The sequence below is a fragment of the Puntigrus tetrazona genome, chromosome 7 (genome assembly GCF_018831695.1).
Source record: "Puntigrus tetrazona isolate hp1 chromosome 7, ASM1883169v1, whole genome shotgun sequence".
Classification (NCBI taxonomy): domain Eukaryota; kingdom Metazoa; phylum Chordata; class Actinopteri; order Cypriniformes; family Cyprinidae; genus Puntigrus; species Puntigrus tetrazona.
Window position 1 is genome coordinate 1526663 of NC_056705.1, and position 26218 is coordinate 1552880.

Consider the following 26218-nt stretch of genomic DNA (forward strand, 5'->3'; position numbering starts at 1 on the left):
CAGTGTATGACACCAAAGTACAGCGAGAGCGATTATACACAGCATATAGAACCATCAGCTGTACTTTTATGCCATACACAATGTCAGTTAAACACAACATGGGTCTTTAGGATCACAAGAAACTTCCAAGCAGGTATTATTTGGAGCTAAACTCCGGAGAGCTGTGGCCGCTTCAGCAGTTGAGTTTGAGATCACTGCTTTAAACGAATGCTTATGACTCATTATTATAAAAAAAGGTATACAGTAAAATAGTACAATGACAAATTTACTTATATTAAACTTTTGAACATTAACATATAAAAGAGGATACGTTTTAAATGTTTAGCTAAAATAAATATGGATTTCCCCATAGACTTGCTTAAAAGATCATAGTATAGTAAACTAGCTTGCGTTTTATCACCTTATTAATTAAAACATCAGCCATAGCACGATTCACGTATATTTAACATCTAACTTTTCTTAACAAAATGAATACGATTAATATAGCCTTGCATTGTAAGCTAAATAAATAAGTTATTTTTCCTTGGTTTATTATTTTTTAATGAAAACCCAGCAACAATAAATACATTACTTAAATATTAAATGAAGAAATTAACGTTTTATTAACAAAAGTGGCACCCTTTTTATTTCTTAGCCTCACTACTCAAAATATGTTTCCACTGCTATGATCAGGTCCCTCTGTCCAAGTTTGAGTTTTTTTTTAATTTTTTTTAAATGTTTCTTAAGTTTGTTGTGTTTACACTAATGTTTAAAAGTATTTTTTTTTTATATTCCGGCCAAGCTATTAATGCTTCCATTTCAAATAACTGCTACCTGCTTATAATATACTCTTCTTTGAACTGTTTATTGAAAAAATTTGCTTTGTTTCATATTGTAATAATTTTTCACAATATTGTTTTCATTGTATTTTTGATAAAATAATTCAACGTAAAGCTTTGGTAAGCATAAGGCACTTTCAAAAACTTTATATCCATCCCAGATTTTTGAACTGATGGAAAGCACACATGCTTGACTGTTTTTCCATAATTTCACTTGTATTTTTTTTTCTTTCAGTGTTGGAGATGTACAGCAAACTGCAGGAGCAGATGAGGGCTAAAAGGTAGGACGTCTGCTCGCATGCCTGTTCTGTGCAAGCTGCACAAGAGCACTAGGTGGCACTAGAGATAAACTTATCAGAGTTGAACTTAAATACACAAGCTGTTCAGTGCCCAAAATATTTTAACACCTTTACTCGAAAAAAGCTAATTTGAGAACAGGACATTCCCAGCTGGGAAAGAGAGAGCGAGGTGTTGATTATTTAAACAGACCGTAGATCACTGGACTACTGGAGTATCTCATCCAGTCTGATGTGACTGAATGAGTGACCAGACGGACACAGAGAGAGAGTTTTTCAGATGTCTGAGATGTCCAAAAGCAGCGTTTGGCAGCTATCAGGAGTCAGAGACACAGAGGACACATTTGGATTGGGTTTTCTTAGCTTTAGCAGCTGCATATATTGAACTGTCCCAGCAAAATCAGGCATTCTTATTTACGGTTGTTTGTTTTTATGGTGAAAGATAGTAGACGTCTGACAGAAAGGTGGAGGAAGTGAAAGACCAGGTGGAGACGATACAGGATTTTAACCTGCATTCTTACGAGCACTCGGCTCTTATGTACAAGCATGAGAGGAAAAGAAAGATTATGCACAATATTATTATTATCTGTTAAAGTTAACTTAGTAGGGGGCAGAAAAGAAATGAACACATGAATTAATTTTAATTAAATTTTAATTTTAATAAATAAAAAGAAAAAAAAGTTATTTTAATATGTAAAAAACATATAATTGGCATTTATATATATATATATATATATATATATATATATATATATATATATATATATATATATATATATATATATATATATATATATATATATATATATATATATATATATATATATATATATATATATATATATATATATATAAAAAAGAGGGTCCCTGGCTAACGGATCATCATATTTGTGTATCAAATCTGAAAGAAAAATAAAACCGTAAAAAAGCTAGTCTACTTAAATTGTGTTTTTCAAAAGTGCCACTCAAAATGTTTTTGAAGCATTGGTTTTGGTGTCTTTTCTTGTCCTCTGTGTGACCTGAGCATCGGCATGGGCCTGCAACTTTTCCATCCATTTTGGTTTTTATTTATCTCTGCTCTCCATGTTTCTCCATCTCTCTCGTGTGCTTGGTTTTGCCATTAGCCTGGAGGTAGCAGCAGGGTCGGCCAAGAGAGACTCTCTCCCCGGCATCGGGTCTGCTGTGTAATGTTGCGTGACTGTGATGCTGTATTGAGTGTGTGTGCGCGCGTGTGTGTGTGCAATGAGCATAGCTCATCTCTGAGATCATCTTGATTGGGTTAAATTGTTATCATGCTGAGATCTAAGTCTTTAACCAAAGGTTAAAAACATCTACTGCATGTGCAAGGCTCAACAGTAAAGATGGCCTTGGGAGACTTTTGGGTCAGTTTACATGACTGTCATTTGTCCTTCAGTGCAGTTATGTTTGTTGGTCTTGTACAATAACTTAAAGGATTGGTTTATTGTAACGTATAGAAAATTTGACATACATTTTGTGGATTTTGCTGATTTAAATGATTTAAAGGTAACATTCTCTATAACTGGCTAATAAAGAAATTGTAGAAATTCTATTCAAAATCCTAGATAGAACAAAAAAAATGTAATATGTCCATTTACATTTTTTTAAATTATAAACATCTGAAAAAATATCAACAAATTAAAATAACATTTAAAAGTAATATTCATCATTTTAATATTATATTTACATTTGTGTATGTTTATGAAATATTTTTGTCATTTTAAAAAATTGTTGTTGCTTTGTGTCCATCAAAAAACTTTATTGTTAAGCCCTGCATGCAAGGTCGTTTATAGCGGGAAGGTTTTTAAAATGACATATTTTCCCGCCAGATACTACCCTGCACTACGAACCCTGGAACAGTTGGAGGAGAGTTGTTTGCCCCAAGCTGGATCATATCGTTTCTGCGGCATCATGTCAGAGAATATCCCACGCCTGCGCACGCACATCAGAGACGTCTCCATGTCTGACCTCAAAGACTTCCTGGAGAGCATCCGCAAGCATTCGGATAAGATCGGAGAGACTGCCATGAAACAGGTGTGTGTGTGTGAGAGAGAGAGTGAGTGCTCATGTCTGAGTAATGCCTGGAGGTGTATCAGAACTATTCCTTGACAGCTGCCTCGTGTGCTCGCAGCTGACCTGACGGTCACAGCTGGATTTCAACGTGAGGTCTCTGAGGGAAGGATGGAGTCCTTGTTTTTTGGTAGTCTAACGTGCTTTTTTCCCCCCATTTTTCCTTTCATCTTATCTCTGACCATCTAGTCATCTAGTCTGGAGGAAAAAGATCTTCAAATCTGTTCCGAATCAAAGATAGTTTCAGGTCGCTTTTGTTTATGCCAGAGGAATCGTGGAACACTGTGTATGGACACTGCTTCAAGGACAGTGCACAGAGACACGGAGAAGACCCAGGGAACACATATGAGAGAAATTGAGTGGATTTTTCGTTGGAATGCAGAAAAGTCCTCTGCTTTCTTTTAAAGTTATTAGACCAAGATGGGGTGAGGAGTGCATTAGAATATGAAACGCCAAATAGAAATTAAGATCTCCCAAACACTATAAAAATCTGCCCTCGCTTTTTCCATTCTCTTTAGCATATTTTCTTTACTTTCTTTACTAAGGAATAAAACTAACCATAATAGAAATTAGTGAGTGAAAGCTACATTGGTGGTGATTTCAAGTGTAGGTGTTAATATTGCTGAAGTTGAATGATACCTCAAATCTTGTGGCTCATTAAGAGGAGGTGAACTAAATCATTTTCTAAGCATTCAAACTGTATATTTTACTTGGTACCAAAATATCATAGAGAAATTGGCCTCAGCACAATTCCAACAGGGGCCTTGAAATAACTTAAAATGATCTAAAATAAAATAAAGCAAATAAAATCGTCTTATTTTGATTCATTTTCTTTTTCTATGAAGATTCAGATGTTTCACTGTTTGGAAAAAACCTTGCTGACCTTTAGGCTTCAAAGCCATAGAGTTTTTTTTCTTTACCTAATTCATATACATATGCATTCATATATATTTTTCTAGTTATTTCAATTTTATTAGGTAGTTGGTTCAGTTTTATTAGGTAGAAATTGTATGTAAAATATATTTACAAATTCCTAATTGCAAATACAAAGTTATTTTAGTTAATTGAATGTTGCTGGACAATAGGGGGTCGTGGAGTCAATCGGATTGAGAACCACTGCTATAGACACTCAGACACCTTAGCAACACTTTAGCATCATCAGTGTTCATTTTGCACAGTCGCCACCCTCACATTTTCTTCAGAACGCTCTTCTAATCACTAGCAGTTCCTTTCAATATCAATCAGTATCAATTATGAAACACAGGAGTAAAAATAGCCAAAAAGATGTCACACAAAAGTTGAAATAGAGATTCCTCACTGAGAAAGACCAGAGCCAGGCGTGTGTGTGTGTGTGTGTGTTGCTGTGCTATAACTTGTTTGCTTGGTATTGTGTGAACCATTTGTTAGTAACATCCCAATACTTTCAATCTTTTCAGTAGCTGAAGTTGAGCAGCTTTTTTCAGAATAGCGTAGCTTACATGGCTGGTTTTTATTTCACGTTTTATTGTGCGTGCAGCTTTACAGCCAAGCAAGCTGAGGAGCTTTTCTAAACGGTCTTCTGTCTTATATGAAGCGTTGGAAATTCAACCCATTCTCCTATTTGTTCAAACGGTTTGTTTAAACGAAACGATTCAAGAAATGATTCACCCATTTGAATCCCTGTGCAGAAGGGTGACATAATAGGCCCTATGTGTTCTTCGAAAAAAATATTTTGTTAAATTCTGCAGATGCTTCCAGCCTAATCCTATATACGAACTGTATTTATTTTTTTTAAAGATATATATTTTTTGCCCTTTGTTTTGATAGGACAGTAGGTTTTTAAAAGGGGAATAGGAGAAAGAAGGGGAACGGGACTGGGGAAAGTCCACATGCTGAGACTCAAACGTGGGACACCCGAAGCGCAGTGAAGCAATGCCCATGAATCTATCAGCTCTGACAGTCTTGTGTTGAAGTTTTAATACTCATTATTTGTGTTGCTGCTTTTGTGAATTATATAATCTTGTAGTTTTAAATTTAGCGACCAGCTTTAATGCAGTAATGTAGTTGGCTGCTTTTTGTTTCTGGGACTAGTTTTATAAGTCAGTAGAAGCTTTATTGTACTTTAATCACTTCAAATTATGAGTAGCGTGTAGCTTGGAAAGCTCGAGTTTCAAAGTAGCTTCCCCATCATTGGTTTCTGGAAAGTTCATTTTGTCTCTGATGATCTTGAAGAAGAGGGCAAGTTGGAGAATAAAACAATATGCGTATTCATCCAGGTAGGCAGGGCTGAGGTACAGTAGATGTGTGTTCAACCAGCAGGTTTTAATGCATTCATGAGCAAATGCATGTTGACACCACGAGTTGTAATCAGAGATACCCGGTTGCTCTGTTGCTGGTCTGCTTCCAGTCGCCCCGGCCCAGCATTTCGTTCCACTTTGTCCCTTTTTCCTCTCTCCTCATCAGCCTGCACCCTAGTCCATAGTTTGAGCAAACTGTTGGCTCCTGAAGCTCTGGTACTTGGTGAGTTTCCACCGGTCCAATCTGGATGGTGGGGACTGTTTGGTTTGAACTCTCTGATGGTCTGCTTTCTGAGTCTGATTATCTGCTTTGTTTTTCAAAGGGAATTCATGTCTGTTAGTTTGTGTTAGTGCCATGTGGTATCATTCTTTGGAAGTTATATTATTCGCATGAAAGGTTTATATTTACATATAAAAAAGGTTTATCCTTAAATTTAAAGCTGACACTTTTCCTGTTTAGTTTTTGTAAGGATTATTGCAATATAGATGAGTATATATCGGTTCAACATGACTTATTACAGACCTAAAGGAGCAATGTAATTGAAGCTATACTCTTTATGAAGACATTGGATGCGTGCATTCATCAAAAGTAGTTATTGTTAGTGTTTCCCAAATTACTTTCTTCACTAATTTGCTTTCCACATTATATCTTCTGTATAATGAATACAACAAGTGAATACAGTAAAATGTTTCCTGTGGTTTATTCCTTCCAGCAAGGCAGGTCTTCACCCAGATCTTCAATGTCACATGATTCTTCAGAAATCATTTTGATTTGATTTACTATGGAACAAATAAGTGTAAAATATTCACTTACATATTATTGCCAGGGTTACTAAAAATGTGAAATTTACTACTTGTATTTTGTTGCAATTTTTCAGCCAGCCTACCACATGTGCATCTTGGTCTTCGGGGTTTGAGACCTCCTGGTTTAGTGGGTCATCTGTGTCCAGTATTGGGATTTATTAAAACGATTAAGGGAGTACAAAAGAAAGGAATCACGTAATGGGGTGAAGGGTGGATTGCACAAGATGGAGTCAAATTGGGAACAATCGGTCAGTATCCCACTTTTGTTTCATAAATTTCTACTGACCGTAACAAAACCCCACAGAGAGCCATGCAGATGCGCAAATAAGTTCTTGTGCCATTTTAAATGATTTGCATAAGCTGTAAGGATTAATCCCCTAGTGTAATATTGCTTGGATGCAAGGTGGACGAGATTGCCAAACAGATAATGAAAAACACTGGTCCATGTGATTTTGGTTATGTATTTTCTTGGGTGACTGTCCTTCCCTTCCAATGGCCTCTGGCATAGAGCAGCTAATTGTACCGAACAGTGTTCAAACTCTTGAACCACACGCATGCACAACCACCCAGGCAAATGCACACATACTTGTGTCAACATCACCACTTGCGTCCTAACCATGTGCAACTGGTTTTTGGGTTTAAAACGTGGTTAATTGCTCTTCCCTCTCACCCCAGCATCCTTCACCTTCTCCCATCACGGACTTCCATTTGACCCAGATTCTGCTGACGCTGATGCGATCCATGTTTGACCCGGTCTTGGCCCCAAACTTCAGCTACTGCTTGAGTCTCTGAGATAAGACTTGATCCAGTATACGGCTGGAGCTGATCTCCAGCGATTGCCTTTTGGGAACATACTGTTTGTATGAATCGTTCTCTACTGGAGCCTGACCTTGTTTCTCCAGGTTTATCTACTAATCAAAGAGAGTAGGGAAAAGTGGTTTTGGTGGAAACCGCAAGGGGACCTCAAGTATCTGCTTTAGGTGTAAAACTTTAAGGTTCTGTCTACATTTCGATTAGTGATAAGTTTGATTAAAGTTTGCTATTAAGTCCAAATGAGATTTTAAAAGTTTAAAAAGTTGGTAAGAATTTTTGACGTTTTTTTAAAAAAACCTGGGCTACATTTATTAGATGGAAAATACAGTACAAACAGTAAAAATATGAAAAATGTTAAATATTAAATTTTAAATGAATTAACTGAATAATAACTCCAGTATTTATTTAAATATATTGTAGGAAAATTCTACTTTAGCATATTGTAGTGACTTTGGGACTTTTTTTAATTTGAGCGATAATTAACCTGCATGGTGTGCTAAAGCAGCCACATAGCATCACCCTAGCATTGTGTCAAGGCGTTTTACATCACTTCCTTTTTTGTTCTGAACATTTAGAAAAGGCTCTCCATCTTGTAGTTCCACTTGCATCCAGTAGGTGGCAGCACAGGTCACCCCAGATTCTGCCTGTCTCTGCTGCTCTGTAATATCTCCTGCAGAAGTGGAATGTCGGTGTAGAGTTAAACCAAAATTCAAACTCCAGTAACCTTTGAACAAAGTGGCCGTCCAGTCGGCACTTGCCAAAGCCTCACATTCCTCCTATTAAAGTTTGTTTTCTTGCATGTCTTTGAGTCCTGTAAGATTTGTCTTGTTGGCGCACATTCACGTGCGTGTGTGTTTTGGCTGTAACCCGGCACGTGCTGATTAGAGCAAAGCTATGGAGTTGTTCCTCAAAAGTAAACCAAGTGAACGATAAATCAAGCTCTAATGTCACCTTGCACAAGCTTTCTGTTAACTGGGAGAATCAATCTATAACACTCTCTTAGGCTTGATTGCTCACACAGACGCTGGCTCCTGGTTCTGACCTGCGACTTCTCCTCTCAAACAGATGTGACTGCTCTGCTTACATGTTGGCGCTCATTGTGGCCTTTTTGCAGCTTCAGTAGTGGTTTCTGCTGTTAAATACAGGAGGGTGCCGTCGCTCTTTCTCCTTTTTTGTGGGTTTCTGCTCCGTTGGTTTTGTGGTGGAGTGACGTTGGAGACGTTCTGACTGTAGAAGCTAGAGAAGAATGGATCGGTTGCTCTTTGCTGACTGATGAAGAACAGAGCGCCTTTTCCTCCCATCATTTATGTTTCTCTCCTGTTCAGGGGTTTCACTTTTCTTTTTTTGACTCTGTATTTGTCCACTTCTTAGTCATTTTTGCCCATCCATCACCGCATATTATGGTCACATTGTTAGTGTAGTGTGGAGAAGTACTTGAAGTTTCCACGTTCTTCAGGCTGATGTCACAAGACCGATGGCATCACTACTACCACCAAATACCTTTGGGCAATAAATCGGTTATTTCAGGGCAAGACCCTCAACCTCAAGTGGATCCACTTCCCTTTCCACAGCAGAGATGGCTTCTCTTAAGCGTTGGATGGCTCTCCTTCCCTCCTCCCTGCTCCGTTCTTCCATCCTCAACTCCAGAAGAGCGAGTAAGCTCGAGAGCGAACCACTAATAACAGAAGGCTATTTGTCTAGGGGCTCTGTGATCCAGACTTGCAGACTGGTTCCTATTCCACTGGAAATTAGGCCCAGTCTCTGAGCCTGTGATTGTTTTAATTCCACTAACAAATGATCTGAAAATAAATATATTGGGAGATCCAGTGCTGTAATAATGGCTCCTTTGTAAGCTGTGGAGTCTGTGTATGTGTGTGGAGTACTGTGTATAGAAGTGGTTAGTCAAAGATTATGTTATAGACCTCAAGTTTGAATTTGAATCTTCCTTTTCTTTTGAATCTATACCCCCCTCCAAGTCCCTTTTGTTCTTTCAACCATTTTTAGCCCATTTCGATTCCAGTTGTTTTATTTAACTCTGATTGTGTATTTCATCTGTAGGAGCACATTTGAACGTTTAAATGACAAATGTTTCCACTAGCTTTTGAACAACTGCTAAAATACTCACTTTGTCTTCTGCTTTGTGTTGGTTAGAGGTTGGTTATATCTACTTATTTGGAAATCATCAACTTGTCAAGCAACATTGTTTTCCACAGGCAATCATATATGAATATTCTAAATCGTGGACAGGACTATTAGTAAATTCATGCAAATGTTTGTGATAGAAGATTTAACAAAGCTGTAGTGTTCAGTGGGGGATCTGTTGAAAACTGACCTACTTAGTTAGCAGTAGTTCATATTGTTTTTCTCTAAAGGATTTTTTTTTTAATCAAAGAGAATCATGGTGAGGCTACTTTACTTAACATCTAACATCTTTTATGGAGAAATGGACTATACAGGCCATGAAGCATTGCAGATGATGCCTTAAAATGAAAAGACCTGTAGTACAAAACTATTGATTAATAGTCATTTAAAGTATAACAATTCAATCAGTTTGAAGTACTGATACATGATTGATTTTTTGTTTTATTTTTTACTGATTATGAAATGCTTTAAACCAAAAATGAAGTATGGGTATTTAAATGTGGGTAATTTTGTACTTAATGTGCTCTTCAGGGTGTTGTGTTTTCTTCTCAGGTTTCTAATGAATCCTAGTTCTTCAGCAATGAAGTGCTCTCAATGATTTTAGTTGAGCAAATTTTGTACACCGCTACTTCAGAATCCTTTTTGTTGTAGCTTATCCACACAGTGTACATAAAATGGACATTTACGCCATCAAAAACCATCATTAGAAAATTATAATACGAAAATTTTCTTTGCCTTTTCATATTTACACAGAATATACATATAACACAAAGTTATAGTAAAATGCCTATGTATACAGTTTAAAAATACTAAATACAAAAATATTTAATTTGCTTAAAATTGTAAACAAAATTGTATTTACATCTTTTGCAATATTTCAGGGAAGCTGGAGTTACAAATGACAAATATTTCTGAAGGAAATAAGTTCAGTACAGATCACATCACATCTTAACAATTACTGGTGCCTTCTGCCAATTAATTTTAAGAATATTTTAAAGGAACAGTCTTCTCTTATTTGAAATTTTAATCACTGCATTAATTTCTTGTTTGAATGATAAGATTGCTGCTCTGGATAAATAATATATTTTTCTTATTTAAATTCAGAACCTGGGGCCCTTCAGGGGATGTCGAAGGGAAGGAATGTTTGCTTTTTGTTTGCCATCCCGTACCCCATCACTCTGACGCAAATGCCTCTACTTAAGACAAGTGGAACACAGCAGCCAATGAAGCACAATAGACAACACACCACTGTAACATGCTGCTTTTTTGGTTTATAAGTAGAATGTTGGGGAAAAAAAAGTGATGAAGATCAGGACCACCTCTGGTCACTAGCATACAAACCAAAACATTTAAGCTATGTGATGGAGTATGAACTAAAATGAACTTGAACGTTGAGTTGAAATGTTCACGTCTCTTCCTTTTAATGAACCCCTTAAATTCTCATGCTAACGGGAGGGAATTCTTGAGTTGCAAAGGTCTCTTCGTGTGCCACCATCCGATACACCCTCGCTATGACGCACTTGCTTCTACTCGAGATTAAATGAGGACTAGAACTTCAGACGTGTCTAAAGAAATAAATAGAGCACAATTCTAGGATGAATACAATGACAACACTCAATCTTTACGTAGTCCAATTAGTGCGTTTAGACCTTCTCGTTCTCAAGATGAATAATCAGAATAAACGGTGTGGTCTTGACTCCTTTTTGTAGAACCGCCGAACAGCTACAACATCCACCTTGCATCCTATTGTTACTGCTTGGTTTCTTTTCTGTTGTCCTCTTGGTGTTGACGTTTCCTCTCCGTTCACTCTTTCTATAAAGAGGCCCTTTTTTGCTTTAAGAGCCCTCCAACCCTGAATCTTGCTCCTCACCAAATAACTTGAGGGGTCTGTAAGGAGAACGCTGCGTGAGCGTTGACCATAGTCATGACGTCAGACTGTGTTCAGTAAAGAATAGTGTCTGTTGAGGGAAAACTCATTTGAACTCTCATGTTTTGCATATGGGAAGTCTTTATTCACAGGTGCCTTTCTCTTTGCTGGCACTGATGGGAAGGACGTGCTTTGTCAGTGTTTAGCACAGTATTGCTATTGACTTGGGATGTCACGAGGAAAATGATTCACATAAGCTCAGGCAATGTTCCTTCTTAAGTGCATGTAGGATTCTGCAGTTAGTGAATACGAAAGATATATAATCTTCTCTCTTTCTTCATTCCCTCCATGGTTTATTTGATTGATTAATACGCATTTCATTATTGAGTTTTCAGAAATTAGTATCATCTTGATTTTTTTTTTTTTTTTTTTTTAATATGTATTTGTTTAGTGAGATTTAGTTGGAATGGTTTGTTTGTATGAGGGCGTGTACTTTAGTTCTCCTCAGTCAAGAACACGTGTTTGTGTTTTCCAGGCACAGGTGCAGATTGCTCGTGACAATGCCGTGACGTCACAGCAGCGGTCTGCGAGTGGACGGAGGATACGAAAGGAAATGTGCTCGGGCACAGAGGTGGACAGAACTGGAAATAACCCCTTTTCAGAAAAGGATTCTGGGATACTGGATGTGGAGGAGGAAGATGAGGTGGGAGAGAAAAAGATTTCTATCAGGAGTTACAGTAAAACCTTTAAGCATTTCAGCTGATTTTAAGCCTCTTTCACTGCCTCAGCCAGTTTATGAAAAAATATATTAATTTGCATATCATAATGTATGATTCTGATACAATTTTTTTGGTGCCAATTTTTTTATATCCACTTTTAGTGTGTCTTGTCTCTGTGCAATGTTCTGTTTATAAACTTTATAATATTGTCCTAAAAATGTAGGGAAGTGATTGCATTGGGTTTTGTGCACAAGTCCAGAACAGAGATCGATTAAAACAACAGCAACAAAAAAACTAGCCAGATTGCGTGTTTTGAGCAAAAACTGTCCAGTTCCAATTGGTGTCTGCATGACTGCTACAACTTTTAAAAACTCATAACATGTTTCTTAAACTGCATTCTGTCAAATAAACAGTGAAAGGTCATGTGTGACGTATGTAGAAATAGTCCGATCTCCATCTAATATTCTCCTTCGACTTCAAAATCTTCCAACATTGTTGCTTTTCCTTTTTTTTCCCATTAAGGAGGTTTTTTTACACTGGGACGGTACTTCTGCCTACATCAAGCAAGTTGCACATGGATGCACAACACAGAACCAGTGCAAGACTAGTATTTGTGGTTAAAAAGTACATTTTTATTTATTTATTTGAAACTATACAGTGAAAAATCTTTAAATGTTTTCCCTATCTTTTTGACTGGAAAAGATGATCTTGGATGACACGTGAGTAAATTATCTGAAAGATTTTAGTCTGGAAGTGAACTGATCCTTTAAGTTTGAGTTGAACATGAATGAATCACTCAGCTAGTAAGTCAGATTTATTCAGTTCTGACTGATTCATGTCTTCATCTGAAGAATCGGCTGAGATCTACAAAACCCTATCACAGTATTTTACTACAGTGTTCCATCCACATTAGCCAAAAGGCATGAAAATCGCTCAGTTCTATTATTTTATTTTATTTTTATTTTTTTCATTTGGGACCATTTCTGAATATCGATGAATCCTAGTTCCTCTGTCTCTGTGTCTGTCCCTTTCTCCTGCTTTACTCTAATATCCCCATGGACTTGCTGTTGGGCTCCCTGCCCGGTCCAGGATCCCCTCCCTTTCTTAATGGAGCGTCTCAGGCTCTGCAGTCGTTTAGTGTCATTAGGGCTGCCCCGCTCCTCTGAGGCAGCAATGTGAGACGTGTGGAGCATGTAAGACGTGCTCCCCAGCTGTGGCTGCCGGCACCAGCACAGAGAGAAAAGATGATTCCCAGTCTCGCTTAGCTCCTCAGAGACAAATTAAAATGAAGCAGTCGAGACACTCTCAGTCGGTGTTCGTTGTTTACTTTACATTGAGTTTATTTTGACGTGCTCAGATAAGCGTTGTTTGTGTTGTGCGACTTCTTCACTTGTTTTGACGTGGTGTTTTCACTTGGTCAAATCCAAGAAACACAAGATTGACGCTTGTTGTGTTTGTATCGAAGCACTGGTGATGGACTTTTGTTTTCTGTTTGCATCGTTGGACACTTTTGTACCAAAGCAGATGAGAAAAAGCTGCTAAATAAATGCAATTTGTTGACTACTGTTGCTGTTTATTATCCAATGCCGTGATGTAGCAACATTTGTTAAATCGTTTTGATAAGTTCCACAAAAAAGTGAAAATCTACCTTTTAAGTGACCCTAGTAAGGTTAATGCTTTTTGCCCTCTCGTTTGACCTTTCCCCCTTCCCTTCCCTACAAGCTTTAATCAGCCTGTGCGTCATCATGTTTTCCTCTTCTGGCTTCTGCTTGTGCCAGCCTTTAATCTGCTGAATCTCTGCACTCGGGGGCTTCCTGAGAAACGGGTTGTATCCAGAGATGCAGATCGTTGCCCGTTTAATGACCCCATGCCACCTGACTGATACCCCTTGCGGCCCTTTGTCCTGTCTGTAAACTGTTTCTAGGGGAGCATTGTAATGTGAACATGCCGTCCCTGAACCGGACAGACATTTCCAGCACTGTCCCAGTGGTGCATCAAGACTGAATTGTTTTTTCCACATTCTCTCTGGGTTATTGTTGGTGGTGCCACAACATAGTGGAGTTTGTATGTCCCTGGTTGCCATTTTGCGGGCACCAGATCAAAGCTGGCATTGTTTAGTTGTTTGGCTTACTTTTAGAAAAGAGTATTTCCTTACCGGTAAGGTCAAGGATGGTTCAGGTCAAGGGGATGTAGAGAAAGAAAACTAGAAACTTTAATGACCTTTCATAATTCATAATAGATTCTAGTTGTAAAATACATTTTAAAATAGTCTGTTTCTAGTGATTTCTCTCTTTGGTGTGGCTGTGTCTGATTGACTCGTACTGTATTGCAGATTCCTGGTGCACAGGACCTGGTGGACTTCTCTCCTGTGTATCGCTGTTTACACATCTACACTGTATTGGTGAGTATGTCTTTCAGAATATGATCTCTGTGTTGGCCCTCACGCTCACACAGATAACCTGCACTTTGTTCTCTGAAGCCCCAATGTGTGCTTCTCAGACAGAAATTGTCAGAATTGTGTTTTCAGAATATGTTCCGGAAAATGTCAGTTTGTGTGAACAAATGTGTCTTTTAATGTGTGTATGAGAAGTGGTAAAATGTGTATTGTGAACAAGTCTTTCACATTATCGGGGTCAGTCATTTTTTTTACTGCATTATACTTCAATTCAACAAGAATGCGTGAAATGAAACATTCTATTTATTAAACAATCCTAAATAAATGTAGCAACGTTTCCGCAAAAATATAAGCATTAATTATATATTAATAAAAAATGTATATTAGAAAACTACAATATTTTGGTTAAGTACATGCAACATTGGTGTGCATTACAAAGAGACATTCAAAAAATATCTTAAGTCTTATTGACTACAAACCTTTGAATGGTGATGTGTAAATCATTTTGATTTTGAAGGGAAATAGCATGATTACGTTTTTTTTTATATATATATATATTTAAGTTAAATTTTGGACATGCTGATTTTTTTTTTTTTTTTTTTTTACTTAAGTTGAAAGGATCATGTGAACTTTAGTTCTTGTTGAACATTTTTTTAAATGGCCTTTATCTGGATATTTATTTTTTCACATTGTATTTCTAATTACAAAATTGCAATATTAAATAATCACTTTGAGTTTTTATTAGGTCCAAATCGTGCATCCTAAAATTGATTTATTTCAGTCTATAAGTACATCTGTTAATCCTTGATGGCTGGTCATTTTAAATCAAAGTAGTTAGTAGTTCGTTGTTTGTTGATGACTTTGCTGATATTTGCCAGTGGAAAGTGCTCCATAGTTTACCAGCATGTTCTCCACCCAAAAGTACCCTGGAATGTTTCCTGCACAAACATTGCATTGCATTTGACACAGCCACAAGTAATGAAAAACACTTTTTAAATGCATCACTGTTCGTTTATTACCTATTAACTTGCTAAACACACATCTGTGGAGTCAAGTGTCTTTAAACTGTTTGCTTTTGTAGTATGCATCAAAATATCACCAATAATTGAGTGTAGGTCTACGTGCTTGGGTGGGTATTTCTGTTTGTTTTTTTGTTTTTTTGTGAATACGCACGTGTTTGTTTTTGGAGTGTACGTGCCGACAGCTCCTCATGAAGACTCCCGAATTGTTTGAGTTGGTGGAATGTCACTTTTATGACCCCCGGGCCTGTAAATTTCAAGTGTGAGCAGACAAACTGTCATTACTACAATGGGCTTTGTAATGGAAGCTGGTGAGAATGGCATGCTGGGGAATCGGTGTAGAGAGGAAACCTTTAGAGTTCATGTCTTGCCCTTTTTTTGACCAGTTTTGGAGACTAGGTCTAGGAGCCGTCTGAGGACGCAAAGGAAAGGGAGGAAAAGTAGAGGACAAGAGTTGTTTGAAAGTGACCAGGGAGTCATAGAAGGGACACACACAAACGCTGTTTTGAGGTTATAGGAAAGAAAGCAAACAAATGAGAAGTGCGCTCCGATAAGCGATGCGATGTGTTTCTTTTTAAAAAGGAATGTTTGCGTTTTTTGTGTTTCCTTTCCCTGGTGACCCTTGAGTCACCTCAGACCCTGGGAAATCACACTGCTTACTTTATACAAAAACAATCAGAATTGCACTTTATATGTCCCTGAAGGACTTTTTTGTTTAAACGGTGAGCACACACTCGTGTTTGAATGCACATATTGCATATACTTCCCATTCACTGTATATTCACTGTCCTGAACGCCCCCACAGGAAGGAAGTTGTTGAGGCTGTTGTATGTTTATATGGTGATCGGCCTTAGTGTGACATCGCTCTCGATAATTTAAACAAACTTTATGTAAACCATCTACTTGCTACTGTAAAAGGGCAGAGAGACACTTAGGGAAGGGAGGGAAATGAGTCAAATATAGAAATTGTTCATGACCTTGGTGCTGTAAATGTACAATGGCCCTTTTTTATTTTTTTGGGTCTGCTCTGACTTCTGAGCTGGCTGCACTCCAGATGGCCCGAGCCTGGAATCGGCAGGAGACGCTGAGGGGGTTCACCTGGGTTTCCTTCATACCAGAGGGTTGTGACCCGGCCACGGTGTCCCTTGCCTTTATTTGTGCATGTTTGTATGTGTGTGAGACAGTACAGGTCAGTGGAACTATACGTGTGGAGTTGCTGCAGTTGGACAGGAAGTTGAACTCCCGTTGGAAAGTCAAGCAGAGGGATAAAAAGAATAAGGATGGAGAAAGAGAACAGGACAGGGAAGAGGTCAGAGTGCCAGAGGGTACAGCCTGTTCTTTGGTCAAGTTTGGCTTGAAAAAGTTGAAGACAATGTGTTTTAAGTTTTTCGTCACACTGCTGTCAAACAATTGACATTTTTATGAATCTGCAGATAATAAAGTTCAAACGGACAGAGGAAAAACATTATTCCTCTGGAGTGGTGGAATTAAAAGAGAACAGTGGACTGCAATAGAATAGAAAACAGAAAAGAGGAAGCTTGTTGAAAATGTGACCTTTATGCCTCAAGGTCTTGCACTTACCATAAATGCTTATTGTTTTTGCATTGCCAGAAAACAGCCCAACTGAAATGGTGTTTTCATTTTAAGCCAGTCTTGACCTCAAGTGCAGCCATTGAAATTTGTCAGATACCAGATAATGATGGAGATCGCAAGGGGTCACAGTTACCTCTGTTTGCTCACTCTTTTTGTTACACATTAGGTTAATTTTGTACTTGTTATTAGAACGTATTGCTGGTTGATTTTGCTCAAGAATACATTTACTGATTTTCTTGATCGGTGCCTTTAAAGCAGCACATGCGCCCATTTTCACATCTGAGATGGATTAAAGTTTGTTCAATTACTTTCTCTCTTAATCTCCTGTACCCTCTTCCAGCTTAAACTCCTCCTCTTTGCTCCTGACGGATCTTAAGGTCTGAACAGTGTCTCTGACTGTTCTGGTCCGTTTTCTGATCAGTGTAAACACAGGCTGGTTGTGATGGGCCAGCTGCAGTGGGAAACCTTGGAGAAGGAGAAGCACTGTAAAAGACCTCCATCCTACTTCTCCAACCCAGAGAACCACACCCAAAACTCTGCTGGCTTACACAGCTGTATCCGTCACTGTCTTTATTACTGGGGCTCTGGAGATCTAAGTTCAGCTGAACTTTAGTGCGCATCTTTCTTCGCTAGTTGATGTTGGCACTGTCCTGCTTTGATTTTGACTGTTTAGGATAAGGAACATCTAAAAGAGATGGAGCGTTTGGACACGATTAACTGGGTTTAGACTGCTCTTGGTAGACCTGTTCTTCTCAGTCCTAGTAACCACAGAAGACCTTGCATAGCCAACAGGATGGACACACTCAGTTAAATTCCCTTCACACAGAACATCGCATCCTTCTCAAACATCCTTTTTTCCTTCTCCAAAATGTCTTTTTAAGGATTCTGAGGTAATACACATCCTGCTCAGAGTCAGTGTTGTCAATGACCGTATATTGTGTAGGAGTCATTTTGCCCCACTGTAGAATGTTCAGTTTTGGAGAAACTACTTTAAATTATTGGGCAGCTTACAGTTTGACAAGTTGCAGCTTCAAAGTAGAGTGGATATGAATCATTGAATCCAATTTTTTAATAAGTTAATGAATTAACCCACTGGCTAAAATGAATCAGACTTCCCAGAACTTTTTGTGAGAGAGAAAATGTAGCATTTGTGTTGAGCAAGTTATTTGTACTTTCTTCTTATGTTCCTTACTGAATTGTTTCACCTTCTGTCTTTCATTGTACTCTGAAGGCCTCTGTGGTCAAAAGCAGAATATCTGTTCAATCCCTGCTGTTATTAAAGGTTTAAGGTTGTTCTGAAGTCATTCAAATTTATATAATGCTTTTCCATTTCTGTGCCCACTTTTTTCTCCTTCAATTCTTATTTCTCAAACCTTATTCTTCCCCACACATCATTACATTTGGGTGGTCTGGGTTAACTATTCGGGCTTTGTAAGCAAATGATTACTGGTTTAAACTCTTGAGGGACACCGTGTTACTATTGTGCCCTTACTGAAGACTTTGCCGTAGCATCAGCTAAATTACAAGGTTGTCGACTACAACTCTATTCAAAAGCCTAGTTAGTTTCCTTTATAGACATCATAAGTTCACCAGTGTGATGAAAATTTTAGACAGCTGGGTTATAATTCATTTCATGTATCCTGCATTGTGATTTAAATCAGTGCAAAAATTATTCAAAATGGTAAACAAAGTTAAGTTGTCTTATTTAGTACAGAAAATCTATTAAAATACATTAAAAATACTTTTACAATATTGTAAAAACATCACAAAATATTTAGTAAAAAAACTGTCAGCTGTGGTTGCCAGAAATTTACTGTAAACTGTAAAGATAACAAAATGGCATATACTTGCAAGAGCATGCAATGTGAAGCCATTTACAGTTTTGTTAATAAAACTTTCAGTTAAGTTTCTACTATAGCATTTTCTTTTTTTCTTTTTTTTCTTTTAAAAAAATCTTAACATTGCATTATTTCTGGGTGGTATGCATTTTCCTGCTGTATCACTTTATTAGCATAGCAATCTCAGACTTTACTGGAGTTAATTGACATTCAAGCCTGTCTGAACCTTTCTCACACAGTATTGAAACTACCTAGACTGTGGACCAGCAAAAAAGCTCTCTATCTCTAAAACAGAACTTGTATCTCACTTTTGTTGTTTACAAAGTGGTTCTGTGTGGTTAAATCTTGTCCTGTTTTATTATCTTTGTAGAGGAGGTACAGTCACCCGCTCTGGCTAGATAAATTCAGAGGCCCTTGACCGGAAGCAGCGATAACTCCCACCGTACTGCTGCTGTTTTCTGTTTTTATCTCTGTCGCTCTGTTCGTTATTGTGTTGTTTCTGCACTCTGTCTTGACCAGGCCATGTTTGCATGTGTTGGTGTCATGCCCATATAGACTTTGATAGCAGTCTGTGTAAGGCCGGACAGGAACTGCACTAAAAGGATCAAGTCTTTAAGCGGTGAATGAGGGCCTTTGTTTTTGGACCAAAAGCTGTATTCTGAATCGTACTATGAGATTAGGAGAAAGAAAGTACCTGATATGCTCTGTTTTCCTGTGTCAACTGCTTCTATTAGTCTTCACCTCCCCCTTTTTCGTTCCTCCGTTTTAAATAACTTGTACTTAGTTCTCACAGAGCTGTTTACACACAATAATAGTCATGCCTGTTAGTAAACAGCCTTATTCTTAGTCAGGTGTTTAGAATGTGTGTCTGCTTTACCCAGGGTGCCCGGGACACATTTGAGAACTACTACAGGAAGCAGCGGCGGAAACAGGCCCGACTAGTGCTGCAGCCTCACTCTAACATGGTACGCCATCACTCAGCCTGATCACATGCCTTTTCTCACTGTCTGTTTTACACCTTTCCATCATATTCACTGCACCTCCCCCAGTCACTAACATCACCTCAAATAAACCTTCAGGAACTGTGAGGTAAGCCGTTATCATTACATACCGTACAAATTTATGCTTATTGAAAAAGGATGCATAAAACAAACTTGACACGTATAGTTAACTTAGGGCCTAAAAATTCACGTGCAGACTTAGTGTAGAGGTATTTATATATAGTTTTCGTTGGCTTGAGCAATGATTGGAAAAGGATGGGGAAACATTGTTCCAGTTAAAATATAGCTTAGTTGTTGAACACTTAAGTTTTCCTTATAGCAGAGCTGAATTTTACATGTAATTTCTTTCTAATTCACTTTTTCTTTTATTGCTGTGCAGTTTACTTGAGGTATATTTCACCATTTAAAAGACTGACATAAGTAAAAAAAATATTTTACATAGTACAGAATCATACTTGTATTCAGCAAGGATGTATTAAGTTAATCAAAAGTGATAGACAAGGTACAATGTTACAGATGTTTTCTATTTCAAATAGTTTCCATCAGTTTATTAAATGGCACAACTGTTTTCGACACTGATAATAAAAAAATACATTTTACTTTGAATTAAAACAGAAAAATGTATTTTATATTGTAATTATATTTCACAGTATTACAGTTTTAATTTGATCATATTAGTGCATTCTTAGTGAGTATAAGATTTCTTTCAAAAATAAAACAACATTTTATAGCCCCTAATTTTTAAATGAATAGTGTATGTTAAAGTGTTTTTAAAGATATTTGTTGTTAAGTGGTCAGTCATAGGATTTATTATTGAGATAATAGAGATAACATTCTTTCAAATAAATAATTCTGACAAAAATGTAAAAAATGTTTTGAGGTCGTAATTTAGTTGATTTCTTAAAAAATAATAACCTAAAATGAACTGTAATAGTAGACTGCTCGGTTAACTGATGATAAACTCTTCTTTCTCTTTCCTGTGGTCTCCAGCATGAAACGTTAGAGGGGTACAGGCGCTACTTCAATCAAATCGTTGGGTAAGTGCAGTGCACATTTTGTTTTCAATGGCCAAATTAACAGAAAATCAATTATACATGCTTACTACATTCATTTTTAATATAGAAGAGAATAAAAAAAAAAAGCTGAAGCCTTTTTTGGCTCTGCGTTCAGATCCTCTTTGTAGCCAAATTCACCCTTTCCTCTGGCCCTTTCTGATTCTCCATCCCAGTGCTGCCGAAAAACACTCTTAGCTTTAGAATTTATGGTTCTGTGGATGTGGAGTGGCAGATTGGTGTTATTCCGAGCGTCTGAAGGGGAATATCGGAAAGGCTGGTGTCTGGAATGGAAGCTTTTACAAACATCCTAAGTGGCACAAAAAAGGCTTAGGGCACTCGCACAGCAGGATCTCTGGATTTTTTTTTTTTTGAGAATGTTGCTGGGATGTTCAATGACTTCGATGCTTTTGTGTGCTTGAAAGCCTAATTGTGCCCATTTGGGTTACTACTGACGTAGTTTAACGATGTTATAATGTAATTACTGTTTCATACCATTTCCAACATTCTCTCAGTTTGTTCCTGTTTTTTTCTTTGTACGTATCCTGCAGGTTTTTTGTAGTGGAGGACCACATCTTGCACACCACACAGGGGTTGGTAAACAGAGCTTATGTGGAGGAATTGTGGGAGCTGGCCCTTTCAAAGACCATTGCAGCATTGCGTACTCATTCAGTATGTATGCACACTACATGCCAAACATACACTGCAATGTAAAAGTCTTTACTGTCACTTTTGAGCAATTTTAATGCATCCTTGCTGAATAAAAGTAATTATTTCATTATTACAAGTTTGAGTCCATTGTGTAAATTGGAAATTTTAGTAGTAAATTTCTACAATATTTTTACATTTCAGATAGAGATCTTTAATCCTCTTCTGGGTTTTAGCACTACAACTGAACAGCTCTTTAGAAAAGATATACTTCCATTTTTGTCAGGTAATCCTTCTCTCTCTCACACTTTTGTCTCCATAGTCTTATTGCACTGATCCAGACCTGATTTTAGATCTGAAGAATCTTATTGTGCTGTTTGCAGACACACTGCAGGTGAGTGGGCTAGTACCTAGTGATAATAACATTTAAGAACTTTGGGTGTCACTGAATAAGATTAATGAAATTAAATATGTTAATTACTTCACATAGTTATAAATAATCACATGCAGAAAAATGTTCTGAGAAAAGGCAAAATATTACTTTAATATGTGTAATAATACATAATATATGTGTGTGTGTGTACTGTGCATATTTACATACGTGTAAATATTAATAAACACGTGTATATATTTAAGAAATATTTACATGTATATATTTAAATGTATGGTTTAAGTAAATATATTACATATATTTCTTAAATGTATGTGTATATATTTATAAATACATGTAAATATACACAGCGCGCACACACACATACATTATGCAAACACAAGCTATTAATCGATTTGACAGCACTAATGTGTTGTTTGATTTATTTTCATATAATTAATCAGAGTATAAAGTGTATAAAGTGTCTAAAATATATAAAGTGTAAATGTATAAACACAATTTCATCCTGTTTGCTTAGATTTGCATTCATTTGCTTCCTGATTTGAACTGTAATGGATATTATTCTCCTCTCTCTTTCTCTCTCGCTGCAGGGTTATGGTTTTCCAGTAAACCAGTTGTTTGATATGTTGCTGGAGATGAGAGATCAATATGGAGAGGTCCTGCTGAAAAAGTGGAATCAGTCCTTCAGGTGCCTTCTGCCTTCTCTTTCTCTCTCCCTTTTCTTTTTTTTCTTCATTTCTATGCCTCATTTGAGTAAGGATAATGATGATTCGGTTATCACCTTGTGACCCTTGAGAAATCCATATTGAAGTAATTACACTAATAGGGTTATGTTCAAATCAGCTTAAACCAGATTGTGTTTACTGCACGTCATATGTTCTTTTCTTCAATTCAATACTTGGTAACCGCACATCCATTTTTTTATGAAATATAACTTTTTAATGCCCTATATCAAACTACCATTTAGGGAAATTGCCTGAATGTGATACCTGTAGTACTCAGAGATTTATGTCTGCAGAGGTTGTGGATTGCAGGACGGTTGAAGGACAGGGAAATGTGGTCAGTCCAAACCATCTATAATCACTGATCAAATTATCCCCATATGAGTAAATCATATGGCTTGAAGGACAAATATTTTCTTCTTTTTTTGTGCCGGGATCCCTTTAAAAAGCATTTAATCCAAAAAATGTCAATTCGCTGTCGAGAAGGAACAAAAAAAAATTAAAGCTCCTTGGAGGGAGATGGTTACGATTTGTTCGGTTGAATCTTAAGAGCAGATGACATGGAAAGGTTGTTGTAACCTTGCTGGAGTCGTTTTACGTTCACTGTCAGAGACACTTGACTCACTCCATAAAAGAATGATGCTTTGGACTCTTTGAATGGCTCGGAATGTCATTTACTGTGGGAACGGGCATTCGAGGAGATGTGTTATGTGTGTTTGCTATGACTGAGTTACACAAACACAGACAAACTGCTCACGAGTCCAGTAAATGGTTTTTAGATTATTTAGTCTTCTTTAATATCCTGCTCCTGCCCTCGGGTTTATAGTAAGTTCATCTGTAAAGTCCAGTCTTTTTCCCTCACACTTACTCTGTTTATTCAGGCAAATCTTGGATCAAGACAACTACAGCCCCATTCCCGTGGTGTCCCCTGAAGAGTATCAGCGAATGGCAGGCCAATTCCCCTTCCAGGATCCAGAGCTCGACAAGGTGAACATTAGGCACATAAGAAAGCTTTTATCCCACAGATTTTCTCACAGATTCCCTCAGTTGCACACCCTCCAGTCTTCTAAAAGACACAAATATCCTCCTGCTGTCCAAGAAGTTGATTACTAACATGCGCATCCCCTGAAATACTTGAGCTAAGCCATACATTTGAATTCTCCCATTGACGTCAACAAGAACTACTGGCCAATACTGTTATAGTAATCAAGGATGCTACCTTTTTTGGTGATACTTACAGCTGTTCTTTTTCATGTAATTGAGCTGCCTTTTGTGTTTTCTTTAAAAAGAACTACTCTCCCAGAGTGTTCTATCAACAGCATTAATTAGATTGCATTTAAAGCACTTACAATGGAAGTGTGCACGTCAAGGCATCTGTTAAAATGCACTCCAGGACCAGATTTGTCCAGCTAGAAAAGTTGTCCCACACCTAAAAAAAAGATTCATATTCCTGATTTGAAACCGTTCAGAACACCTGCTCTGTGGTCTAATAAACTGTATTTATTTACATACTCTTATATCTGTTCTAAACAGATGCCTTTTCCGAAGAAGCTGCCATTTTCTGAATTTGTGCCTAAAGTATACTCACAACTCAAAGAATTCATCTATGCCTGCCTGAAATATTCTGAGGACTTACACCTTAGGTAAGAGCGTGCAAACACACTTTAAACGGTTTCACACCTGCGTATATAATCCTCCCATCCAAATGTTCTCATTAGCAAATCATGCTGCCTGGATGCCAGTTTACATACCTATTTTTGAACTTTGTTTTTTTTTTTCTTTCATTCTTTTGCAATGAAGTCACTAAACCTGCCCCATTGTCTTTGCCTATCCCCTAGAGTAGTCGCTGAACTTCAGAGAGGAAGTTCCATCGGCACCAAACAGTTTCTGTGTGTTTTCCTAATTAATTGCATGCTTGGTGCTAGTGGGTGTTATTTCAAGGAATTTCTCCCAGTGTTGACTGATCTCTGGTCAGTTTATGAGTTCTTAGAATTACTGATGAGGTTGCCAGATGCGCCGAGCTGTTTAGTGTGGCCTACCCTGAATTCCCAGTCTGCAGACTGTTGGACAGAATAAACGGCTCTGTGAAATGGCGCTTCGGTATGATATCCCTTTATGATATTTCTCAGAAGAAAAGTCCATTTCACAAATGTACAAAACAAACAGTTGTGAAAAAAGCACTTTTGGATTCCCCAATAAATGACTAAAGACCTGTTTAGCAACCTGTTATGTAACGTCAGAGAGTCAGCTTAATTTAATAAAGCAGTTCTTGCTGCTCATACATAGGATGCCCAGTGTATTAACATTTTAGCGACTTGCTTGTCTAATCAAAATTTAAATTTGAACCTTGACTGTATTTAGGGAGCAGACATGTAGAATAGCGTTTCACCGCTATAATCTAGTTAAATTTATTTAAATCCAATAATAGCAAAGTCCACAATTATGACAAAAAAAGTCAAAATCCAATTTTTTCCTTTCCTTTCCTTCCGTTTTTTTAAAAGTAATACTTCTGTTAAGCAAGGACAAATTTAATCGATCACATGTGACAGTAAAGACATTTGTTAAATTGCATACAGAGTCCGAAATTCTTCATCAGAAATTTTCGCAAGTAGAAAAAGAAATCACATTGCCTCAGAATTTATTTTTTCTTTGCAACTGATTAATATGGATCAGAATCAGTGTGCAAGGTTTCTGTGCATGACAAAATGTTTAAGATGACAAATAAACTAAGTACTGTACTCAGATTCTGAGTCACCTCTGTTTAGGACCAAACCTTCAACCTAATGTATTAAAATCTCCAACCATTAATCTCTCAAACACCCCTTAACCTCAGTCACGTTGTGTTGTGATCTGATATCTCACCCCATCTCCTAATCTCCTAAACGGAACAGTAGGTCAAGGGGTCGAGGCTAAAGGTCACTGTCTGTAGAACTATCGTTGGCATTTCCGTCTGCCTCCTTCTGATTGAGCCATGCGCTCAGACGAGTCCTCCCGATTGTTATCGTTTGATGTTCTCTGTCTCTGGCTTTTTGAGTGCCCCGTCAGGTCTGGTTACCTAAGAAGCGGATGTCCTGGTTGGGTATTCTAATCCTTGCGGGTATGTTTGTGTAGTTTCTGAGTGTGTGTTGCAGTTTAGAGGTTTACTGAGGAAATGAGGGAACATGATTCAGGACAAGAACATGTAGAAACCTGCATCCTACCAAATTACTACTCCATTATCATCATCATTAGCGATTAGTGTCTGAGACACTGTCTAGCCAGCCAGACACTCTTAACAGTGTCGCCTGTAGAGTGGTCAGATGGATGATGCCCATGAAAGGCTCATTGGCTTAAATTCAAGCAATGATTGCCCTGTCCAAAGACTACCTGTGCTGTACAAGTATTGTTTTTGGAGATACATTCTACAATCACTGCAAGAATGGCTTTAAATGAGCAATAATACCTTTTCCTGTCTGACAGAGTCTGTGCGTGCTAAATTCTGCTAAACTGTCCAGATCCAATAGAGAGTGTAGCTGCTCTGGACGTTGAGGATAAATGCTTGGTTTATATCAGAGGTGTCAAAAGTATTTGGCCTGCAGAGGAGTCTCAGTCCCATCTGCATTATGTAAGAGAAAAACTATGCTAAAAAAACATTTGCAGCAAGTATTTACATAAGTATTATTCTCATGTTGTTTTTCTGTTGATTTGAAGTTTTTTGTCTTAGGAATGCTTAATTTGTTTTGTTGTTAAAGCTTGC

General features: G+C 37.6%; 1 protein-coding gene across 6 annotated transcripts in view; it reads left to right on the top strand.

Moving 5' to 3' along the window:
• exoc6b (exocyst complex component 6B) overlaps positions 1-26218 on the top strand; it is an 80418-nt gene that overhangs the window by 11543 nt on the left and 42657 nt on the right. For 5 of the 6 annotated variants that reach the window (XM_043243863.1, XM_043243859.1, XM_043243860.1 and 2 more), the window contains exons 5-15: positions 1054-1099; positions 2962-3166; positions 11640-11807; positions 14156-14224; positions 19550-19633; positions 20660-20706; positions 21273-21393; positions 21692-21763; positions 22351-22448; positions 23364-23469; positions 24016-24125. In XM_043243863.1, coding sequence (XP_043099798.1) covers positions 1054-1099; positions 2962-3166; positions 11640-11807; positions 14156-14224; positions 19550-19633; positions 20660-20706; positions 21273-21393; positions 21692-21763; positions 22351-22448; positions 23364-23469; positions 24016-24125 — 1126 coding nt within the window. The remainder of the gene's footprint in view (positions 1-1053; positions 1100-2961; positions 3167-11639; positions 11808-14155; positions 14225-19549; positions 19634-20659; positions 20707-21272; positions 21394-21691; positions 21764-22350; positions 22449-23363; positions 23470-24015; positions 24126-26218) is intronic. The other variant, XM_043243864.1, reaches the window with a different exon arrangement.